General features: G+C 36.9%; 2 protein-coding genes across 2 annotated transcripts in view; one reads left to right on the forward strand and one right to left on the reverse strand.

Annotated features, from left to right (window-relative positions):
• The window catches only part of bcr (BCR activator of RhoGEF and GTPase), a 62,506-nt gene extending 54,311 nt beyond the window's left edge, over nucleotides 1-8,195 (forward strand). Inside the window, exons 14-23 of the mRNA XM_060890852.1 lie at nucleotides 74-148; nucleotides 389-486; nucleotides 983-1,114; nucleotides 1,714-1,773; nucleotides 2,522-2,631; nucleotides 2,974-3,113; nucleotides 3,616-3,750; nucleotides 3,899-4,004; nucleotides 4,916-5,078; nucleotides 5,158-8,195. Of these exons, the coding sequence (XP_060746835.1) occupies nucleotides 74-148; nucleotides 389-486; nucleotides 983-1,114; nucleotides 1,714-1,773; nucleotides 2,522-2,631; nucleotides 2,974-3,113; nucleotides 3,616-3,750; nucleotides 3,899-4,004; nucleotides 4,916-5,078; nucleotides 5,158-5,247 (1,109 nt within the window). The 3' untranslated portion in view covers nucleotides 5,248-8,195. The remainder of the gene's footprint in view (nucleotides 1-73; nucleotides 149-388; nucleotides 487-982; nucleotides 1,115-1,713; nucleotides 1,774-2,521; nucleotides 2,632-2,973; nucleotides 3,114-3,615; nucleotides 3,751-3,898; nucleotides 4,005-4,915; nucleotides 5,079-5,157) is intronic.
• A 6,252-nt stretch (nucleotides 8,196-14,447) lies between these two features.
• gfi1b (growth factor independent 1B transcription repressor) lies at nucleotides 14,448-21,093 on the reverse strand. Its single transcript, XM_060891384.1, has 7 exons — nucleotides 20,954-21,093; nucleotides 20,169-20,272; nucleotides 18,622-18,807; nucleotides 18,181-18,410; nucleotides 17,905-18,042; nucleotides 16,435-16,600; nucleotides 14,448-16,077 (listed from the first exon to the last, which is right to left on the reverse strand). The coding sequence occupies exons 2-7, from the start codon at nucleotides 20,263-20,265 to the stop codon at nucleotides 15,899-15,901; spliced, it is 996 nt and encodes a 331-aa protein (XP_060747367.1). The 5' UTR covers nucleotides 20,266-20,272; nucleotides 20,954-21,093; the 3' UTR covers nucleotides 14,448-15,898.
• Between the last annotated feature and the right edge of the window lie 1,575 nt (nucleotides 21,094-22,668).

The raw sequence follows: 22,668 nt of genomic DNA on the forward strand, positions 1-22,668 counted from the left end.
TTTTTTACAGAGTTGCTGTTATGGTTTACGCATCGGTGTAGATTGTGTTCTTACGATGTTCGTCTTTCTCCAGACGACGAATCTCCTGGACTTTACGGCTTCCTGAATGTAATCATCCATTCTGCTTCTGGACTAAAGCAAAGCTTAAGTAAGTTACTCTATTTGTTAAGGGTGGAAAATGGTTTAAAGTCTGTTTTAAGAGATCCTGATGCTTATGTCTGTCTTCTTTCCTTCTTATTTCACTCACTCTTTGTCTCTCGTACATGAGGGATTATTCACTTGTTCGTGGTTTTCCGTTATTGTTAAGGTTATCGTTAGCTCTGAAACCGGTCGATAGCGGCTTTACCGTCTTGTCAGTCCGAAGTTCTGTAGTGTGATCTCTTTTCAGATCTGTACTGCACGATGGAGGTCGACTCGTTCGGTTTATTTGTGAACAAAGCCAAGACGCGTGTTTACAGATACACTACAGAGCCCAAATGGAACGAGGTGATGATACGTCCTCTTTCTTTCATTTTCGCTTGAAGTAAATAAGATCATAATAACGAAGCATAATGAACAAACGTTACAAAGCACCAACACTGGAGACGTCTTCCAAAAAAATGATAAAATTGTCTCCGAACAATTAATTAATTAAGACCTTCTGAGTAAGAACATTTAAGAATTTTGCATGGCTGTGGTTTTTGATAAACACATGAACTGTATTTGTATAGAATAGAATTTATATAGAAATTAAAAGACACCTAATATTAAGCAGCAGTGAACAGCAGTGTTTGCTTTATAAATGCCACTTCGTGCAAATATATTTTTTCAGTCAGCAGGTTTCTCCTTTTCAATATTTGCCAATTTCTTTTAGCCTGAGGACGAAATCCTTTCGAACGTCTCCACCAGACGCCACAGTTTGATATACTGTAGTTTCTAAAATGCTGATTTTTGCTGTAAGAAAGTAATTTGGGAATTTCTTGTTTTGTTTTTTTTCCTTCAGGAGTTTGAGATTGAGCTGGAAGGCTCTCAGATGCTGAGGCTGCTTTGCTATGACAAGAGCTACAATAAAACCAAGATGAGCAAAGAGGACGGAGAGAGCACGGATCGTATAATCGGCAAAGGACAAATTGTGGTATATAAGTTTTATCTGAGTGATCTCATTCGCATATGACATTTTATTACACAGTAAAAGACCCCAGATCTGTGTAAAGAAAACCTGTATGTAAATGAGATATAGTCATATAGTGACAAATAAATGTTGGTTCATTTATTCCTCCTAATGTGAAAAATGGTTGATCCTGAACCAGCTGGTGAGACTCTTCATGCCACTATGAGCTTGACTCTTATTCTACCAAAGTGACCAAGAATTTCCCTTCAGAATATGTATTTTTTAGCAGAAATGTACTTTATATGCTATTAAAATGGTCAAGTCTTGGCAGGAAGATGTCTGATTTATGGTCATATGCTCAGTTTTGAATGTGCTTTGCACTAAATTAGCAGTTTTTTAGGCAAATTGCACAAGATGCAAAAAAGAGATTAGTTCTTGTGAGTTATTGTGTAATAAAGACTTTATAGAACACAGAAAATGAAAAAGAGAGGAATGAAGAAGAGAAATCAACAACGAGCTGGTTGAAACGAAATATATATATATATATATATATATATATATATATATACACACACACATATAGAAGTGATGTTTTGTGTCTGTTTATTTGTCTGTTTTTTCAGCTGGACCCTCAGATGCTTCAGGGTAAAGACTGGCAGAGGACTGTTATTCCTATGAATGGGGTGAGTACGACGTTCTACAGTCAGCCATCGCTTCACAATCTAAAGAATATCGATTCAGTGCAGAGAAATAGATAGACAGATAGATAGATAGATGGATGAAGAGACAGACAGACAGACAGATAGATAGATTGACAGACAGACAGACAGACAGATAGATCAATAGATGAATGAAGAGACAGACAGACAGATAGATAGATAGATAGATAGATAGATAGATAGATAGATAGATAGATAGATAGATAGATAGATAGATGGATGGATGGATGAATGAATGAATGAATGAATGAAAAAACAGACAGACAGACAGATGAATGAAGAGACAGACATATAGTCAGTTGGCCAAGACAGACAGACAGACAGACAGACAGCTGAATGAATGAAGAGACAGAGAATCAGATAGTCAGTTGGCCAAGACAGACAGACAGACAGACAGACAGACAGATAGATACTTTATAGTATCCACAAACGTACAATAAATGAAAGAGAAAAAAACATACAAATTTAAAATGGAAAATCTGGATCTAAATCTAAAAAAAGGTAAAGTAATAAATATGTAATAAATATCTCAACTGTGATAATCTTATTACTCTGTAAGTTGTTACTGGATGCTTGAACTTCCTCTGGGATCAATAAAGTATCTGTCTGTCTGTCTGTCTGTCTGTCTGTCTATAATGAGTATAAACTAGAGGAGATACATTATTCATGAGTTGATAGCAAGTGCACCAACAGTGTTGTTTTTGTGATGTAGATTGAGTTGAAGCTGTCTATGAAGTTCACAAGCAGAGAGTTCAGCCTGAAGCGAACGTCCTCGTGTAAACAGGCAGGAGTGTTCGGGGTAAAGATCTCTACAGTGACCAAGTAAGTAAAGGATTCGAGTGAACTCACTCAACACAAACACTTTGTTTACTGAAAGGCAAATTAAAGTAGCAGGATCTAGTACAGAGCTAAAAATGCCTGCTAATGGGATGGAAATTAGATCTGTTCTCAGATCTGTTGATGTCCACTCATCACATGAGGATACACAGGATATTCAGAGAGATTTTAATGTCGCAAAGGCTTCAGTTTATCGTGTTTTGAATATTGTAATATTGAATAATATTTTTTTTCATAAGTTCATTGCTGATATACTTGACATCATGCAATGAAAAACAGTAGCTCAAATGGCTCCGAACGGCACTGAATCGTGTATTTCCCGTTCAGACGAGAGCGCTCGAAGGTTCCATACATTGTCAGACAGTGTCTAGAGGAGATTGAGAGAAGAGGAATGGAGGAGATCGGCATCTACCGCGTCTCAGGAGTCGCCACTGACATCCAAGCTCTCAAAACTGCCTTTGACACCAGTGAGTATAAACAGTGTAGATTCATCGTGAAAGCTGCGTGGAGACGCCGCCAGACATGCGAATTGAATCCGAAAAATGCCGTAAAAAAAGATTTCTTGCTTTTTTTAAAAAAAATAAAACGACACTAACAACATGACGTAACATAGACATGAATGTGAAGGCGTCACTCAAACAAATACATGGATAAACACGCGAGAAATCACCAACACAACATGAAAACAAGTTATAAACAAAACACCTACCAGTACTCCCTCTGGTGGTCTGGCAGTGAATTGTCCCAGTAGATCCTCACAGACTAACTGTACTAAATACACACTTGTGGTTTACTTCATATGTCTGCTGTTGGTTTTTACTTTAATTCACAGTCAATTGGCTGCTGAAGTGTTTTTTTAAGCTGCATTATGTATTATTTTGCATGGTGTTGTCTTTTAAATGTGTGTATAAATCTTTCTCTCTTACACAAACACACTCTTACACTCTCTCTATCTCTCTAAACACACAGATAACAAGGATGTCTCAGTGATGATGAGTGAGATGGATGTCAACGCCATTGCTGGAACTCTGAAGCTTTATTTCCGGGAGCTTCCAGAGCCGCTTTTTACCGATGAGCTCTATCCTAACTTTGCTGGAGGCATCGGTTAGTTGTATTTTTACATCTTATAAACTTATAAATAATACTTTACTACCACCATGTAAGATTGTGATGCCAATGCAGATCTGTAGAAACCTTTCAGGAGTAGATGTGAGCTGATTAGTGTGTGTGTGGTGTGTGTGTGTGTGTGTAGCTCTCTCAGACAGTGTGGCTAAAGAGAGTTGTATGCTCAACCTGTTGCTGTCTCTTCCTGAACCAAACCTGGTCACATTCCTCTTTCTACTGGATCACCTGAAGAGGTAGGAACACTCCAAATGAATGCTGATTATTTTAATACCTTGCTTGAGGTGTGTATCCTTTCGTAGAAAAGCTAAAATTCACTGTATATATATATATATATATATATATATATATATATATATATATATATATATCTTTGTCTATTTTTTAAAATGAGATATTACTCAAGGGGGCACGGTGGCTTAGTGGTTAGCACGTTCGCCTCACACCTCCAGGATTGGGATTTGATTCCCGCCTCCGCCTTGTGTGTGTGGAGTTTGCATGTTCTCCCCGTGCCTCGGGGGTTTCCTCCGGGTACTCCGGTTTCCTCCCCCGGTCCAAAGACATGCATGGTAGGTTGATTGGCATCTCTGGAAAAATTGTCCCTAGTGTGTGATTGCGTGAGTGAATGAGAGTGTGTGTGTGCCCTGCAATGGGTTGGCACGTCCAGGGTCTATCCTGCCTTGATGCCCGAAGACTCCTGAGATAGGCACAGGCTCCCCGTGACCCGAGGTAGTTCAGATAAGCGGTAGAAGATGAGTGATGAGTGAGTGAGATATTACTCATATGAGCAATAATCTCCATGACATTCCAAACTCACCTGTCAATCATTTTGACTGTCTCTGCCTACTCCGTTAGAGTTAACATTAAAATTGACAAAGCATGTGATTTTTTTGAGGTTTCTTAGATACAGGGTTTTCTATGCTTTTTTTTTTTTAAAAAAAAAAAAAGCTTAGCCGATATAGAAAAATAGAAATACGTCCCCAGAGGCGGCTTGTGTGCTGTCTGGACAAAAAAAAAAGTTATGCACACTGGGTATTTTAGGCTTTTTCTCTCTAATGACTTTTATGACATAATCAGGATTTCTTTTGCAGGACCACTGTTTGTTCAATATGGTATAATGTTTGAATGAAATCCTGTCTTGTGTCAGGATTGCTGAAAAGGAGAGTGTGAATAAGATGTCTCTGCACAACCTGGCCACGGTGTTCGGCCCAACTCTTCTCCGACCGGCAGAAAAAGACAGCAAGATTCCCACGAACCCCACGCAGCCCATCACCATGGGAGACAGCTGGTCACTCGAGGTCATGTCACAGGTATTGCTTTAGATGAATACACTGTTGAGCATGTTCTCGATGAGCAGACATTTAACACATGGGTCTGTTTCTGTATTAGGTACAAGTTCTGCTGTACTTCCTTCAGCTGGAGACTATTCCAACACCGGACAGCAAGAGACAGAGCATCCTCTTTTCCACTGAGGTCTAAAATAAAGCACACTGAAGCAAGATGAACTCCATTAAATGGACTAATGTGTGTGTGAGAGAGAGAGAGAGAGAGATGGATAGATAGAAAGATTCCCCTGCTGGACACTAGCAGGAATATCAAGAATCCCTCTTGAGGTCTACACAAAACCACTGAAGTGTGCCGGCGACTCACATGGATCATAAATACTCACTCTTTCCGGAGCATTCCTGACACGGCTTAGTGATTTCTGGACTTTAGTACACCGGTCTGCTTCCTCTGCTGTCCTGGGAACTGTGTGGACTGTGGGTCAGTGCTGTATCCTTGTATCCTGTATCCTTGCACACGTTCCAATCAGCCAGCATGGTTTGAGCCTCCTCCTCCTCCTCCTCCTCCTCCTCCTCATCCTTCATTTCTGTTCCCTGAGTACTAGCCCCGAACCCTGTTTCTGCTGCTGCCGTCAAATAGTGCTCACAGCATCATTCCTGAGTCGTGCTCATTTCCAGTGTGCTGGTGTCGCTGCTAGTTAAGCTCCAAGACGCTTGCTTTAACCTAGGGCTTTCCCCCTCCCTTTTTTAGTCATCGTGTTTAAGTTAGGATATTAAACATTTTAGATATAAGTCGACCAAAAATCGAACGTTGTCACCTTGAGGCACCATTGAAAGCAATATGGGACGATTAGACACGAGCACCTTTGACGGTTTTGTGCTTTTGTGTCAAAGAGAAAATTCAGTCACTGGGATAACTGCTTAAAGAACGTAACACTGAACAACGGTCAATTTTATTGTGTGCTGTTTCTGTTCCGTTAATAACAATTTTGTCTCTCATGCCTATTGTGAGCAATAGTTTCAACATAATTAAAAAAGTGTTACATTCTGTAGACAGTTCAATATGCATTATTATTATTATTATTATTATTATTATTATTATTATTATTATGTGATTGTCTTTAGGGATTTTGTGGAAATATGTATGTACATAATTCATTTTTTTTCCCTTTTTTTTGTTGTAGGATTTCCTTTTAGTGTAATTATTATTTATTTATTTTTCGACAGGCTGTCTTGTCTGTTCATTAAAGATATCACTCATGAGGAAGTATCTAATAGTATGTAAGACTAATATATAAATACTGAAGCAACCTTTGACTTACTTTGCCTAGTTCACATTCCATTTAAAGCCACAGATAGTCACTGTGTCTTGACCTGCAGCCTTTTTTTTGCGCACTATTTTTATTTTTTTTGTTCTTTTGTAATCCGAAAGCATTGTGGGAATATTTTAGAGTGCTCTTGAGATCTCATAATGCAACGCAAATAATAGAAGCGTGTCCAAATGATGAACAGTATACCCATAATGCACTTTGCAGATTGTAGGGAATAGGGAACAGGGATTCGGAGGCTATTTTGAAACACAGCCGGTGAGTTTGATTTAAGTGTATCTGAACGAATGCAGGGACCACGTGTTTGTCCTCGTCCTTCGCGTTCATGTGAGGATACGCTGTCCGCTTTCTGAAGGATCGTTTGCGAGGCGTCTCCATGTCCGTGTCCTTTTCTGAGACCTTCATGAATTTGTGTCTTTTTTTTTCTTCCTCTCATTATACAGCAGTGCCTCACTGTCTTAGTGTAATAAAGCTACATTTGGTCTCTAAGTAGCTGTATATGTACATGCAATGTCATGGGGGAAGAAAACATGCGCAGTGTTTTGCTTCTGTCCTCGAATTTGTTTTTCGTTCATCCTCTCAGTGACATGTCAGTCATCTTCGACACTGTGTTCTGAAGCACCAACAAGCACCTCCTTTCATTCATATTCATATCAGTCTCTGAGCTGTTATAAAGCATGCAGGTAAAAAAAAAAATAAATAAAAAAAATTCAATATGCATTGCTTTTATTTAACATGCAGGCATGTTTATTTTTTATTATTTTTTAAACGGTAATGAAATGTTTCAGTGTTTCATTGTGAGCCGAACTCTTGCTTCTGTGTTGTTGTTTTTTTATTTTGTGAAAGGATTTTTGTATTTGAACTCATAGTAAAACAGATTTTTTTTCCTTTGTTTTAAATAATTTCTTCATACTCATCTGAACATAAAGTTCGTGCCAGTCAATGTTTTCCAACTTCAGTCTGCTGCCTACAAGATTTGTGTCTACATACAGATGTGTTTTAAACAAAGTACAGGAATTTTGGAGATCTGAGTGCGTAATCTCTATTTGTAGACCTTAGGCACTAAACGAACATGACGTTGTAATGTTTTATTGATCAGAGAGCAGAATCTTACACCCTTGAGATTTATGATTTTTCCGAATTTATTGTGCTGTTTGTTGTTAAATGTTTAAGAAATTTAAATATAGAGCTAGACTTGAATTGAGGGGAAGTACTGTATAATAAATATCTTATATAAGAATGGATTTGTTTTCTGCGCTTTTTCCAGTATTTGGGAAAAACACTAACTCTAGCTACTCCGAATTAAAAAAAAATTCACTTCACATAAAGCAAAACGTCATGAGCTATAAAATAAATTCTGCTGTTTTCATTGTTTATGACCGGAAGCTTTGCTCTTTAGCAGAAATATCACCAACAGAAAAACACCTCTGTTTTTATAATTGAAGAAAATCAGCACATTATATCCAGTCCTGAAGTGCGGCACCTGTTCTAAAACTGTTTTAAGTGTTATAATGCTACAGTTGCGTATTGTCTAATACATTGGGGGAAAAAAAAATTTAAAAAAACAACAACAAAAAGACTGTAATAATTTTAAGAGACATAATTTTATGGGTATGACGATACAACAACAGTACATTGTTATTCTGGTTTGTCTTTACATCTTTACCATTAAGGATAATCTAAAAAATAATAATAATGGGAGTTTCTTCGACAGCCAGCGACTAAGACGAGCATCAACGATCTTGAAAATTGCTTGATATTGCTGTTGTCCTGAATTAAAAAAAAAAAAAAAATACTGCCCTCCAGAGACTCAACTGTTTGGAAGGCGTTTGCGGCCTCGGTTTGTACACAAATGGTAAATAAAACCTCCTTTATCTATGAAAATTTCTTGTCTGAAATTGTTTTCAAATTGACGTTTTTTTCCGTATTTGCTGTTTTTTTTTTTTTTTTTTCCATTTCTCTTCACATCCAAATGGGGGCAGTATAGTTTCAATCAGATCAGATTTGAGCAAATCCTCACGGAGACTCTTTCTACTAATGATTTTCTACAAACAAAGAAAAAATCATCTGTATAAAAAAAAAAAATTAAGCAAAACAGAAATTTTGCTTTATTGAATATTTCTGTTGTATATATTTACATTTCATTTTCATCTTAAGTAATGAGGTCTCTCTCTCTCTTATTCTCTCTCTCTCTCTCTCTCTCTTTCTCTCTCTCTCTCTTTCTCTCTCTCTTTCTCTCTGTCTTTCTCTCTTAGACAGTGACAAAAACAAATCGGCCACAAACTGTAAAAATTAACCTAAATCATAGACTGACTTGCCAAATGCTGTAAATTTAATTACCTTTTTATTTAAGTGACTAACTTAATATTTGGGATTTAAATAACTAACTTAAAATAATCAAATCATTAAAGGTTCTGTATGACGTTTGTGTCAATGTTTCAAACAATGGTTTGAAATTGTGCGGTGGAGTGGATCTGGCATATATACTGTATAGGGTTTTTGAGACCCTGAATTGGCTCTCAAAAGGCTTTCACGTTTCCCCAGAAGGGATAGAGTTGGTTGGGTTGAAAAGGGGGAGCTATAAAAATGTTTATTACAATTCTAATAATCACAAATTGTACCTTGAATGTCTGCAGAATGAACTGTAATGGGAAGAGGGGTGACAGGAGGGCATTGGAGACGCGCTGGTTGCTTGGTGTTTGTTTTTACTCAGTGTTTGAATTGTAAATAGGGAAAGTGAGTACAAAGAAAAGTATAATTACTATATAATGAGACGTATATAATATACGTATCCTATTTAGTGTATAATTAAATGACATTAGAAAAACAAGCTAAGATATACAGCGAAACTCCTGTTTAAAGAGAATTTAACTACACTTAAAATACCATTTTATTTCAATTTAATGTGTCTTATCAGGTTTACTAATATTGACTAATAAATATTAGTCAATCCCTCAAATTGAATGTAAACATAAAATATTTTTTGTTTTATTAACGAAATACATTTGTTTTCTATTTGGAACAATTTTCTATTTTTTTGCTAGCATTTTTCAGAGTTTACCACATACATGCTTTATATAGTTTGAACACCTTCCTGGTTTCCATAGTAACAAGTGCTATAATAATATGGACATCTATGGGGACACTCTACATAATATCAAATGAAAACTATTTAGAGAAAAATGTTTAAAAATTTGTTTAAAATTCTAATCATGGACATGGTGATGTTTTCTGTAAGGAAAGCTTTGTTTAACAGTTTTGGAAGGAGTCTCCAGTGTCAGAGTGTAAAGCTGCAAGTTTCAGCTTTCCACCACTGGGAGCTTAGTGGGCCACATCCTGCTAAGTTCTCACTCAGTCATTTTCTAGCGCTTATCCGAACTACCTCGGGTCACGGGGAGCCTGTGCCAATCTCAGGCGTCATCGGCATCAAGGCAGGATACACCCTGGACGGAGTGCCAACCCATCGCAGGGCACACACACACACTCTCATTCACTCACGCAATCACACACTACAGACAATTTTCCAGAGATGTCAATCAACCTACCATGCATGTCTTTGGACCGGGGGAGGAAACCGGAGTACCCGGAAGAAACCCCCGAGGCACGGGGAGAACATGCAAACTCCACACACACAAGGCAGGCTGGAATCGAACCCCCAACCTTGGAGGTGTGAGGCGAACGTGCTAACCACTAAGCCACCGTGCCCCCTCCTGCTAAGTTATTGTTGATTATTTATTGTTTTGTTGATTGCCCGGAGCTGAAAGACTTAAAATATAGAAAAGAGAATAGTCTAAAAAAACAACAGATGAAGATAAATCTATATGTGTAAATATTTACTTGTTAAATGTTTTATTTAATAATTGAAATAAAAATTAATTTAATATTGAAACACTGAATTTGTTATTTTAATATATATCCCTTTTTTTTTAAAAAAAAAAGATTTTTTCATTGTACCAGTGATTAAAATAGAAAATCCAGAAAGTTAAGAATATATTTAAGTAAACGCTTTATTTGAATGAAGTGTATAGTGTAGAATTTTAATTCATTGAATAGTGTAGAATTTTAATTCATTAGTTTCAGTTCTCACACTAAAAATCTAAAAATCTGTCCTATCATTTCTCCATATTTCCTCTTTTTTTCTTTCTTTTCTTTATTTTTGGTTGAAAATGTGTGAAGTGTTTGTGTAACACATGACAGCTGATTCCAGAAACACAGGAAAATAAGGGATGTATTTCTGGACATGCCACAATTCATCCATCAATTTGCTCTTGCTCATGGATTAAGATAAGGAGCTGTGGCTTCCTCCTGCTTCTTATTTAGCTGATGTAAGCCTGAGGAGAAGGAGGCCAGCCTTGTTGATGGAGGAAGCATAAAAACTGGGCTGTGCCAATCTGTGGTGTGAGTGTTTATGTGTGTGTGTATGTGTGTGAAGAGAGGAGGATCTGTCCTCTGGAGCTCTGTTGCTCTCTGATTACTCTTACTCACAGTTCTATCTCTGTGCTCTGGCTACAGCTCCTCCCTGAACATAGCTACAAGGTTCAGACCGTTAGAGCCTGACCCGGGCCAGATAAGAACACTCCCGTCATCACAGACTGGCCTGTTGCTTGTGGCCTGCACGCTCCAGATTTCACTGTTAGGCTTCGTCCTTCGTTCAGAGTTTCGCCTTTTTCATTATTTATTTATTTTAATAAATTCTATTCATCATCCAATATAAATACTGTTGTTGGTTGTTGATTGTAGTTTTAACACCCAAAGGTTATTAAAAGTTGTCAGAGCTTCCTTTTACGGAGTGAAAAAGCTGGTGTCGTAGCTGTCAATCATGTAATATCACCCCAGTTCCATCCAGCTGTATACATTTCCTGTGTCCAGAAAAAGAGACATTAGTCGCCACTGAGCTCTACACGCTTCATCGGATCTTTCTGACACTTTGTTTCCTGAGTACAAAATTCAGAAATCAAGTGAGGAATAAATAAATAAATAAAATGTAAATCTTCTACAATTAGAAGTAATTGCATTCGGTTATTCCCATGCTTCTTTTCAGACACGTCTCATTGGATTTAAATAAAGATTGCTTCTTATCTATTGCCATGCCTCTCTGTAATCTGTGGGTTTTCTGACCATGCCTTGTCATGGCTCTCTAAACTTACTTTATCTGTGACTTCTCCCCACTCATAAAACACGCTGACAGGCTTTTTTTTTCCTGGAGCTAGCAGTTATCCATTTGCCTTGGGCTCTGAAGCTTGGGAAGGTCTAAACAGGTGTTGGTTATCTACCATTCCCAAGTAACAGGAAAAGGTGTATGATGTGTAAACGAGGACATTGTTCATTAGGATTTTGTAAGTTCAATAGTTAAACTAGAAAAACTCTCGGAAAGGTTGTTGTTTTATTTAGAAAAAGTTCAGCTGTATGGATTTGTGTTAAACTTCTCCTGGAAGTACTGCATTTAGGAAAAATGATTCAACACTTTATGACCAATTAAAACTGAGGATTATAAAGAGGATTATGTTGCGCTATAAAGATGTTAAAGATGATAAATATTAAGAATAATCAAGTCACTCAGTGATTATCACATCCTGTTGTAACATCCTTGGAGATTGTTCTGTGCTCACAAGTTTTCCATCAGCAACAACAGCTGCAGGCTAATCTGTGTTTAGCTGCTAGTTCCCAGGAAAGCTAACTGGCAAACACGACTAAATAATAAATATTTGAGAAGGTTTGGGATGAATGTGTAAAAATCAAACAAGTGAAATATAGGTTGTTGAATGTTACTTGTAGTACTTGTTGCAATGTGCGTTGCAGTTAATGTTATTCTGGGTCTGAGTTACTGATCAGAAGGTCTGAGGTTCAAGCTTCAACACTGCTAAGCTCTTGAGCAAGGATGTTAACTGTATCATTTCTGACCCTAAGAAAAGGGTTATGTGAAGAAAAAAAATGTCCTTGTGCTGTAATGTGACAAACAAAACTTCTTCTTTAAATACGATTTAAAGTTAATGATCCTTACACACCTACTGTAATAACAGACTTCTATACGGTTCTGTGACAGTTTTTCTTTCCTTAAAGGTTTCATTTCATCCTCGATAGTCCTTGATAAGCGCTCAACCCTGTTCCACTGCCTTCAGCAAAATACACCCATTGAGCAGGAGCTTAGCCAGACTAGTTTGCATATGGCTCATTTGCTAAACAAATTTCTCTCTCTCTCTCCTATTTCTCTCTGTCGTCCTCTTTACGGAACCATGTCCCAGGTCTTCATGACATCCACATGATCTTCATTCCTTACTGAACAGTGTGGGGATAAAACAAGTGTGTATATAAACCTGGGTTAGTTAGAAGTGGGTTCTGAGTTACGGAGGGGATTTTCTGAGCACATATGCCTCCCTTAAACAAGGACATACGCTGTAGGTTGTTTATTCTTTTTATTCCCCCATGTTTTGATTTACGCCCTTGTTTCCTGAGGGTTTAACAGTTCTGGCGCTTTTGCCATGTCCAAAGCAATTGACACATCTGATCTGATTCAAGTTTGTCACTTTAGGGTTTCTAAAGTCACAAAAGTGCTGTATTGTCTTCAAAAGATTTAAACTGGTGGGAAAAGCAGTCTGACATTATACATTACATACCTGACCATGTCTATAATCCCTGAATGTTTTATTCAAATATTTACAAAGGCACCTAATGCAACGCTCACCGTGTCACTATACATACTGTGTGATCCTGACACACACACACACACACACACACGCAAGGAAGTAACAGACATGTTTGCTTCTGCCCCCTTTTATTTCCCTTCCAACCCCCCAGACAAGAGCACTGACACATTACCCACACGGTTTGTCACATTCTTCCACTTGGCTGCCTGTGGGACATTCTGATTTGATCTATGGGTTTGCACCAGGATGCAGGTGTAACTGTATGGTTGTAGACCCTGGTACTGGGTTAATAAAAAAAACAGACATTTGCATAGGCACCACAGATTTGTTTACCAACTACCAAAGAAGACATATTGTCAGTTTTCCCTTGCACACTGATTTTTTTTAATCCGATCTTCCCATAGTCTACAGGCGACAGCTTGGTGCCAAGTTTAAGGATTCAGGTTGGAGTTGAATAGCTGTTCTTTGAGTGCTTGCATAACACCGGTGCATAAATTTGATTTAGAAATTTGCACCACAGAGTTCCCGTGCTTGTTTTGCAGACAGCTCCATGAATTCTGAACATGAATCTGCTTTATCTACTCTGTCTAAAGTGTTCTGACTTGCTGACAGGAGTAGATCCTGATGTGGTCTTCTGTTGTTGCAGCCCATCCACCTCGATGGCTGTTATATTGTGTTATATTAAAGATGCTTTTCTTCTCTGCAAGATTGCAAAGAGATTATTCTTCTCTGATTCTCTCTTCAAAGCTATTGCTCACTTGGAATTTTCGGTTGAGTGTAAACTGAGAGAGAAAATCTAAATCAGTTTATAAAACACAAACCAGTCCATCTGGGGACAGAAGCCACTGAGGTTCACATTAAACGAAACTTTTTTACTTCTATCTGCTCTACTGCCACACTTTTGCAACACAATGACTCATGGGCACGGCTGACTAGATAATTGTGTTCGTATTTCAACGTCAGTGCAACTTTCAACAAGGCAAAAGACCGAAACAGTCCTAAAATCCAATTCTACTGCCCGAACGCTGCAGCTAAACAACGAGTGCCAGGAAACATGATGCAGGATGCAGATATATCTAGCTTTGATATCTAGCTAGACTTTCATGTGAACAATTTAAAGTCATATTGACAAGGAAATGAACTAAATATATCATATCAAAATTTTCCTTAAACATACTGGGGTTTAACTAGGAAAAGTAGTAACCAGTCTGTATGACTAATACATAGATACTATATTAACACTTGCAAGCTGATCATTTGTTAGATCCACCATATTGATCATCATCATTATATAAAACATTCCAAAAAATCAATTCTGTTGCTCGTGTGTAAGCTTTGTTTCAGACACTAACATTCACACTGGCAAAAAAATAAGTAAAGTAAACCCTCTTTAAAAACCCAAACAATGATTTTCACAACACAAATCAGATACTGAATTTTATTTCATTTTCATTTTAGGATTGTTGTTTGAAGAACAAGGTTCTTGGGGAGTAGCTTCAGATATAGGCTAAATCAATTTAAAAAAAATCATAGTTTCATTGCAGTTGTTAAAATAAACAGTCCAAACCATGACAAGGAAATTGAGCGTCTGAAAAAGAGTATCACGCTGATGTGGGATTTTCCTAACTGTCTCTTTTGTTTGAGAAAGCCTGTGCGTGTGTAGCGGTGTCATTAAGAATTTGTTTGTCAAAGCAGCTGAAGCAGGATTGATGGGAGTGACGGGAGTGTCTGCAAAATCTCTCTCTTACAGTTCTCTAACAGTGGGACTAAAGCCCTTGTGCTAACCCAACAGTCTTATCCAGAGCTCTCAGAGAGCTAAAGCCCAGGTGATTTTTTTTCATCCCCTTGTTTACGCTGTCCGTTTGCTAAAATATACAACGTATGTAAATCTTTTACATGAGTCATCCTGGAAGTTTAAACACTTGGCTTGTGTTCATGTGTGTGTGTGTGTGTAATGGGATTTACGTTAAAGTTAATTTTTTCTCCTTATTTTTTCACTAGACTGTGAAGTCCATTCTTTCAGTCCCTTGGAAGTTTACAAACCTGCTCGACAAGTGATTTGCATGCCAGAGTTCCAGGTACACATTTATATGACACTCTAGTGCACAGAGATTTCATACTGCCTCTGGCAAAAAAAAAAAGTTCACCAACGACTGCAAAGCCAACGGGAACTGAGCATCCGGATCCTCAACAGGGCGGACACACGAAAACAAACACACTCGGCGCAACCTTAGCTTTCCAGGCCAATTTTTGTCTTTCTTTTCAATTTCAGTTGTTAGATAAGAGAGAGATGGGGGGTGGGGAGAGAGAGAGAGAGAGAGAGAGAGAGAGAGAGAGAGAGAGACGGAGCTTGTACATTTAAACATATACATATATGACATTCTGCTTTTGATTTGCCAAATCACTCCAAGGTTACACATTTACAAATGTTTTCATTTGATTGACTAGAGGCAGGTTTGATTTAAAAAAAAAAAATATTCACACAGTTTGGATACAGGTGTGAAAATAACATTTTATAAATAGTACAGGTCACATAAATATTATTAATATAATATATGAAAGCTGTATCTGTAGTAATATCAGTGAATATTAGAATCTTAAACATTATTTTAAATGCTTTCAAGGGCCCCAGATCAAAATGAAGAATAAATGATCCTGTCAAGGGGCCAAAATTTACCAGCAGCCCTACTTTAAAAGTGTTAAAAGAGCAACATGGCACACACATAATTACTTCAGTTAATAGCTATGTTGTTATCCCTTTGTACCCGCCGTCTGTGAGGACGGAACACGTGACTCATCTCGGTTGTACTTTTCTTATTGAATTTTTCACAGTCTTGGCCTTCATGTCAGGCAGATCTCCACCTTCCCCTCTGGGTCATTTTAGGCCGTGTTGGCTCTCATGGTGTCTGCGAAGGTCTACTTTTCTCTGGAAGCCCTTGGAGCAGATCTCACAACCGAAAGGCTTGAATCCTGTGTGTTTTCGGCTGTGTGTGATGAGGTTAGAGCTTTGGCTAAACGCCTTGCCACACACCTGGCACTTGTGCGGTTTCTCACCTGTTCAAGTCATCAAAACACAAAACATTAGTCATTTTGTTTATATTAAAAAAACACAGAATGATGCATTGGAAACAAGACTGAAATTAAAATCCTTGCTTAAAATCAACACTAAACAAAGATTTGCGTGCAATCCAGATTTTCATGGCCTCACTGGAAGCGATACAGCCTGCCACCAAAGAGGAAGCTCTGGCAAAGACCTGAGCAGATCAGATATGCAAACAAGTCACACATTTGTTTAGCTTCTTTTCTTGATTTATCTGTTGAAATATTACTCTTGGAAACATGCTCCTGGGAAACAAAACAGCTTTGATGTTTCTTTGATTGAGTCTCTTCTCTGCCTCTCGCTTTGCTTACCTGTGTGGATGTAGGTGTGTTTCTTCATGTCAGATTTCTGATGGAACCTCTTGCCGCAGTACTGGCAAGGGTACGGCCGGGTGTCCGAGTGGATCAGCAGGTGTGTGGACAGGGTGGAGGAACGTTTGAACGTCTTCCCGCACATTTTGCACTCGAAGCTTCTTTCCTTTTCGTGCGCATGTTTAAAAAACATTACAAATTAGTCAAATTTCCTTGTATAATAAATAGAACTATATTTTTATGATTGAATTTGCTGGAATATCCTCTTAAGGTCCCAAATAATTTCCAATGAAGAATTATTATTTTATAATCGTCTATGTTTCTTATGAGGATCTTTACACAGACGTTGAGAGAAAGCATGATGTTCTAACAAGGACACTGTGACCTTAAGTATTTGCTCATTTATTTAGACTCATGCCAATTATTTCTCCTTTATTTATTACTTATTTACTACTTTTATAGAGTGAAATCTACCGTATTTCTTATGACCAAGTTTAGTGGATATAGATCAGTTATGACACCGAACAGAATTTTTTCCAAACTACCAACTAAATAAATAATTTTCTCAATAACAAATAAGAATAAACTCAATTGTAACCACATTAGAATCTGACAAATGATGCATAAAGTAATGAATAAATAATAATAAATAAATGCTGAAGAACATTTCCCCTTTAAAAAAACCCCACAAATTTGGTTTTACAAATAAAAACCCAGTAGAATCACAATTGCGTGAACATCTACAAAATCATATAATAAAAACATAAAGGTTGTTTCTATGACACTGCAATAAATAAATGATATCTTTCAAAAGTATAAACATTAACTACTCTTTATTACATTGTTTTTTTTGTGTCCTTTATGGTTTAAAATTTTACATGTTTCATTTTACTTGCAGATAATTGTTAGTTCTTTCAAGCATTTATTTCTACAGTGAATCAAAATGATCCACCAATAGAAAAAGTTCATTTCATCTGAGTAAAAATGTCTAGCAATAGGGTTTTTGAACCATAATAAAAAACATTGCATTACATTTCCATTATTCAAAATAACATCGCTAAGGATCACTTAAAAAAACGTATGTAAGAAAAAAAGAACATCTGACATTATATCATAAGGATAGATAAAACAATCCTTATGAAAATGGAGAAATAGATTTAATTGGTGATTTAATTGGATATTGCTGTATATTACTGACCATGCTTCTTGAGAATGTATTAACTATAGCTGTAACTGCACCCTTTTTTATGGTGCCAATTGTGATGGTTACAAAATGATCAAGAATATACTGTATATGTACAATTTTACACCTTATTGTTATGCATATATTGAAAATATGGTCTCTAGCCTTTTAAAATCAGAACAACTCATTTACTAAGACACTTGCTTAGCCTTGCGTGCTGAAGGTTAAGCTTGTATTTCTTAATCAGAGAGCCTTCAAACCCCCTCATACAGTAGTTGTGCTGTTACCTGAGAGTGGATGTTCATGTGTTGCTCTAAGCTGACGGCATGACCGAAGGTTTTTCTGCAGATGCTACAACCAAAGGGTCGTGTTCCACTGTGAGAGCGTCTCACGTGGACCTCCAGGCCATGAGGAGTTGAGAACACCTGGAGGAGACCAGAGGAATATAAAGTCCTTATTATTCATTATGTTGGGTCTGATCTAACATCATCGTCAAACATATTGGTTTGACATCACCAGCTAAGATTCAAAAGAACCTGAAAATGAACCACTCTTAAGTTCACCTTGTCACAGGTGATGCAGTGGTAGGTATCAGAGGTAGGTGAGTAATGTGTGCTGCAATCCAGAGGCTGTTGATCTTCTGGGCTTTGCTTGAATTCAGACCCATAAAGGTTACTTGCGTGCTGTAGGATGGTCGAGTGGAAGTCCAGCTGCCTAAAGTTATACGGAGAACGCAAGGTCTCCCAAGCATAAGATGGCTTATAGTAAGGAGGGAATTCTGCCATCTGAGGCTCTGAGAAGAAAAAAAGAAGTCTGTGTTTGGTGACACCTCTGATTGTTTAGCCAAGGCGGGTACCCGCATGACCTGAATGCAACATAAACACTTTTATAACGAGCGCAGTTAGAAAACAGACCAAAGCAAAATATCTGATCAAAAATTAGATATGGAGATATCAACAGGTGGCCCTCCTGCGTAGACATGCCGAGTGAGTTCCATCACTTACCAGAAATGTAATAAGGCTGGCCAGCAGTCACTGACTGCTCGGGGCGCAACGGGATTGGACACTCTGGTTTGTTTTCACGCTTCACGTAAGAGTAGGGTTCTGTGTGAACAGGTTTTGTCACGGAATCTAATGACATCCTCTTGGGAGAGTCTGGCTCCTTTGGTTCTGATAGGGCAGGCTCTGGAACTGAAAAAAAATGAAATAATTTGGTTTGTGACTAATGAGTGATCTTGATTTGGTACATAAGATAAGGAACAAATTTGCATGTGTGTCTTCATGTTACAGAGATAAGCATAAGACCTTGTATCAAGTGTTTTATAAAAATAATAATAAAAAAAAAGAGTATTTATTCAGGCCATTCCAGTCATGTTTTCCTGGATTCTGGTTAACACAAGTGTGTGATTTTGCTTGGAGCATCATAATTGTTGATTTCTTTCTCTAAACCCCTGATAAATTATTAGTTAGAGCTTAGACAGTGAGTTATTCTCTGCTCGTGAGGGTGAATACCTAATTTATCTTAGACGCACTACAGTTATCCAAACAAAGTTCTAAGCTTGTGGATTTCCATCACACAATCTTGGATAATATATAAATAAATTTGCTGTCCTTGTTACTGCGTTGCTATCCTTAAGAGTACATACTTTGTACTGTTTATATGATATGCATCTTTTACATGAAAACGTAAATATACAGTATTATATAAAATAAAAATGTACAATCCACAACTCGATCCTAATCGTTTTTTAGGAATAAATCTTAACATGTACACAACATGCACATTTCCTGGTGAAACATAAATTATAATAGCACTAAAGTGTGTACTGTGTGTACTGAGTCTTGCTAAACTCCTCTTGCATATGATAATTCTAAGCTATATACATATATAACGAGGAATTTTGTAAAAGTTACTGTAAACTGAGTTTGGGCATTTGGGCAACTTAAAAAACAAAAACAAACTGAAACAGGAAACTTAAGTTATCTTAAGGATCACTTTTCTTAAAAGCTAATAAAAGGTGTCATCACAGGCATTTCCTCACCCAGGCAACAGTACAAGGAAATGAAGAGTTTGCTGCCATTATTTCTGACACTGTTGATGTAGTGATGATGCTGCAGATGCTTAAGTGTCGCTTGAATTCACCGTGTGTTTAGATTTATTTTATAGAAATGTCCTATTATCATAACCTCAAATAAGAAAAGATTGACTGCACTTGAAAACTTTGATTGGAAGCAGCCACCAGTTACTTTGCTCTTTATTTTCTCTTGCGCAATGCCAGCTGTTCCGTTAAAAGAGGCGCGCACAGTTATCCCAGAGTCCCCAACACACACACACACACACACACACACACACACACACACACACACACACACACACACACTTTCAGCAGAATGATTTCAATCATTTTTTTGTGTTGTTTTGTCTTGTAGGCATCAAATACTGACGAGGCGCACAGAAGACCACGGATCAGATCAGACAATCATGAGAAAATGAATTTAAAATTTACACCTAAATCATGTGTTAAATGCATTAACATCCTTCTCCATCTTACCTGTGTTGGGTTCTTTGATGTTTGGATCCGAGTCCACGAAGCGATGCCCATTATAAGATGAGGACTTTTTGCTTTTTACCAAAAACGAGCGAGGCATCGTGAAGCTGTGACAGGAATAAAATACATTAATGCCAAATGCTTATTTATTTCTTTTTGCTTATTTATTATTTTATTCTTTAAAGCATCTTGATTTGGTCTTGTTTTGTGTGTTGTTTTTAATTAGCATAATTTCTCGGGAACAAAAATAAATCCAAATGTTTAAACAGACTGTAAAAGTTGTTAATTAAAGAAAAATCATTTTATTAGAAATTACGGACATCCAGACGGTTGTACTTTTTTTTTTTTTGTAGATAATTAGGAATAATATATAAAATCTGTTAAAGTTTTTTCCCTTTACTGTTCTGCCTAGATGAACTTAACAAGCAGCCTTTTTATTATCTATCTGCATCTTTTATTTATTATTATTATTATTATTATTATTATTATTATTATTAATATTATTATTTAATTATTCTTAAATGATCTTAATGTCTATTAAACCTTATTTAAAGTATCTTACAAACTCCATTGGTGATTAAAAGACAGTAAACACTCACTGCGCACACGAATAAATGCTGACTATGCAAAGTTTTGCGTTCTTATTGTAGTTGAGGTTGATCACATACTCCATTAACATAACAGACTATATAGGTTTATTCTATAACAACAACTGAAATTGATTTTATTTTATTTTATTTTTTTTAAACATGATATATTCACGGTTAAAATAAACGTTTCTTTCTTACCTTGAAAATTTTCCTTTGTTTCTCTCTCACTTGCTTTCCTTGCCAAATTTGCCAGTGTACTCCAGTTATAAACCCTATGGTGAGTGTGTGCGTGTGTGTGCGTGTGTGTGTGTGCGTGTGTGTGTGTCTCTGATTTTCAATCCGATAATGTTTTGAGCTGAATCTGACTGCGCTGCTTTCAGCCAACCAAACGCACACACTCGAGGCTCATTTGCCTAAGTGGGAAATTATATATCTTATTATATAATTATTATATATCTTCTTATATTCCATTTATTTGTATATTAAACGAATCCTAAATTAAAATTTTGTTCATTCTATAATATTTAATAGTTTTTTTTTTAATTCGAGACAACTCAATTTAAAAAAAAAATTATATTTAAGCTATAAAAGGTTATAAAATGAAACTCAGGATATTAACAAAGTTTAATTAACAAAAAAAGTTAACAAACAATAACTTCCATTAACATAAATAATTATAGTGTATATGTTATTAATTGCTTTGTCTGCTTGTATGTTATGCTTATTTATTATTGATTTATGCTTACGCTTTTGTGTAAAAAAAAAAAAACGTTTCCTTTTTATATCCTGTCCTCTATAGATTACAATTATAAAGTTGACAGTATTATGTATAGAAATAATTTAAAAAACATGCGCGTGATTGGAGCACCTGAACGCACCTCTTAAACATACACACCAAACCAGAAGTGCTGGAGTGTGCCATGTTTAACCTTGCTTTTATTTGCTTTGGCTACAGTCAGACTACAGAGTTTTAGTCAAGTCGATTTTTAAAACAGAACTAATTCTCTGGAAACTATTTCATTTGTAATTATTGGCTGCAAAAAAAGGCAACGACAGAGTAATGTGTATTTTTCACAATAAAGCATTATAATTATACACCAAACTACTGCTGTACCGCGTGAAAATCCTCACACTGACTCAAAAGACAATGTAAAATAAAGAAGGAAAAAGTATTGTGTTTTAGCATTGCATGGAAAGTGCAGTAAAGCATAAATTGATTTTGGCGACACCTTGTGGAGTTAGTGGTGTATTGCAAAAAATGTTTAATTGATAATTGCCAGGAAAGGTGAAAATTGGACTGTGTGTGTGTGTGTGTGTGTGTGTGTGTGTGTGTGTGTGTGTAAACATTGACCACATAATTAGGAACACTGTAACACTGTACACCTTCAGATTCATACAATTTTTCATATAAGCAACCCATATCTCACCAGCACAACACACACACGTGCTTGAGCAGGTCAGGCGTTTCAGATAATGTTCACACCAAGCGACAAATTGTGGGAAAATGTGATCTTAGAGACTTTGACTGTGGTGCTACTGTAACATATATTACATATGATGATATATGTGATCCTTTGTGATTTTCACACACAACACACTAAAAAAAACTAAATACATCCAGTGAGCAGCTGTTCTGCAAGGAGACATATCATGCATGAGGTCAGAGGAGAAAAGCCAGACTGGTTTCAACTGACAGGAAGTCTGTAAGGAGAATCTGTGGAACAAACACACCCAAACTGGAAAGTTGAAGATTGAAAAAGAGATAGCAAGCACACCTGTGTAGTCTACAAAAAAAAACAAATGTGCAATAAACTACTTAGCTCTTCTTCTAATTTCATTTTGCTCTTTTGAAATAAGCTATATATGATGACTGTATTCTGATATGCACCATTACCCTGGAAACTGGCCTGTCT

The sequence above is a fragment of the Tachysurus vachellii genome, chromosome 17 (assembly GCF_030014155.1).
Source record: "Tachysurus vachellii isolate PV-2020 chromosome 17, HZAU_Pvac_v1, whole genome shotgun sequence".
NCBI lineage: Eukaryota > Metazoa > Chordata > Actinopteri > Siluriformes > Bagridae > Tachysurus > Tachysurus vachellii.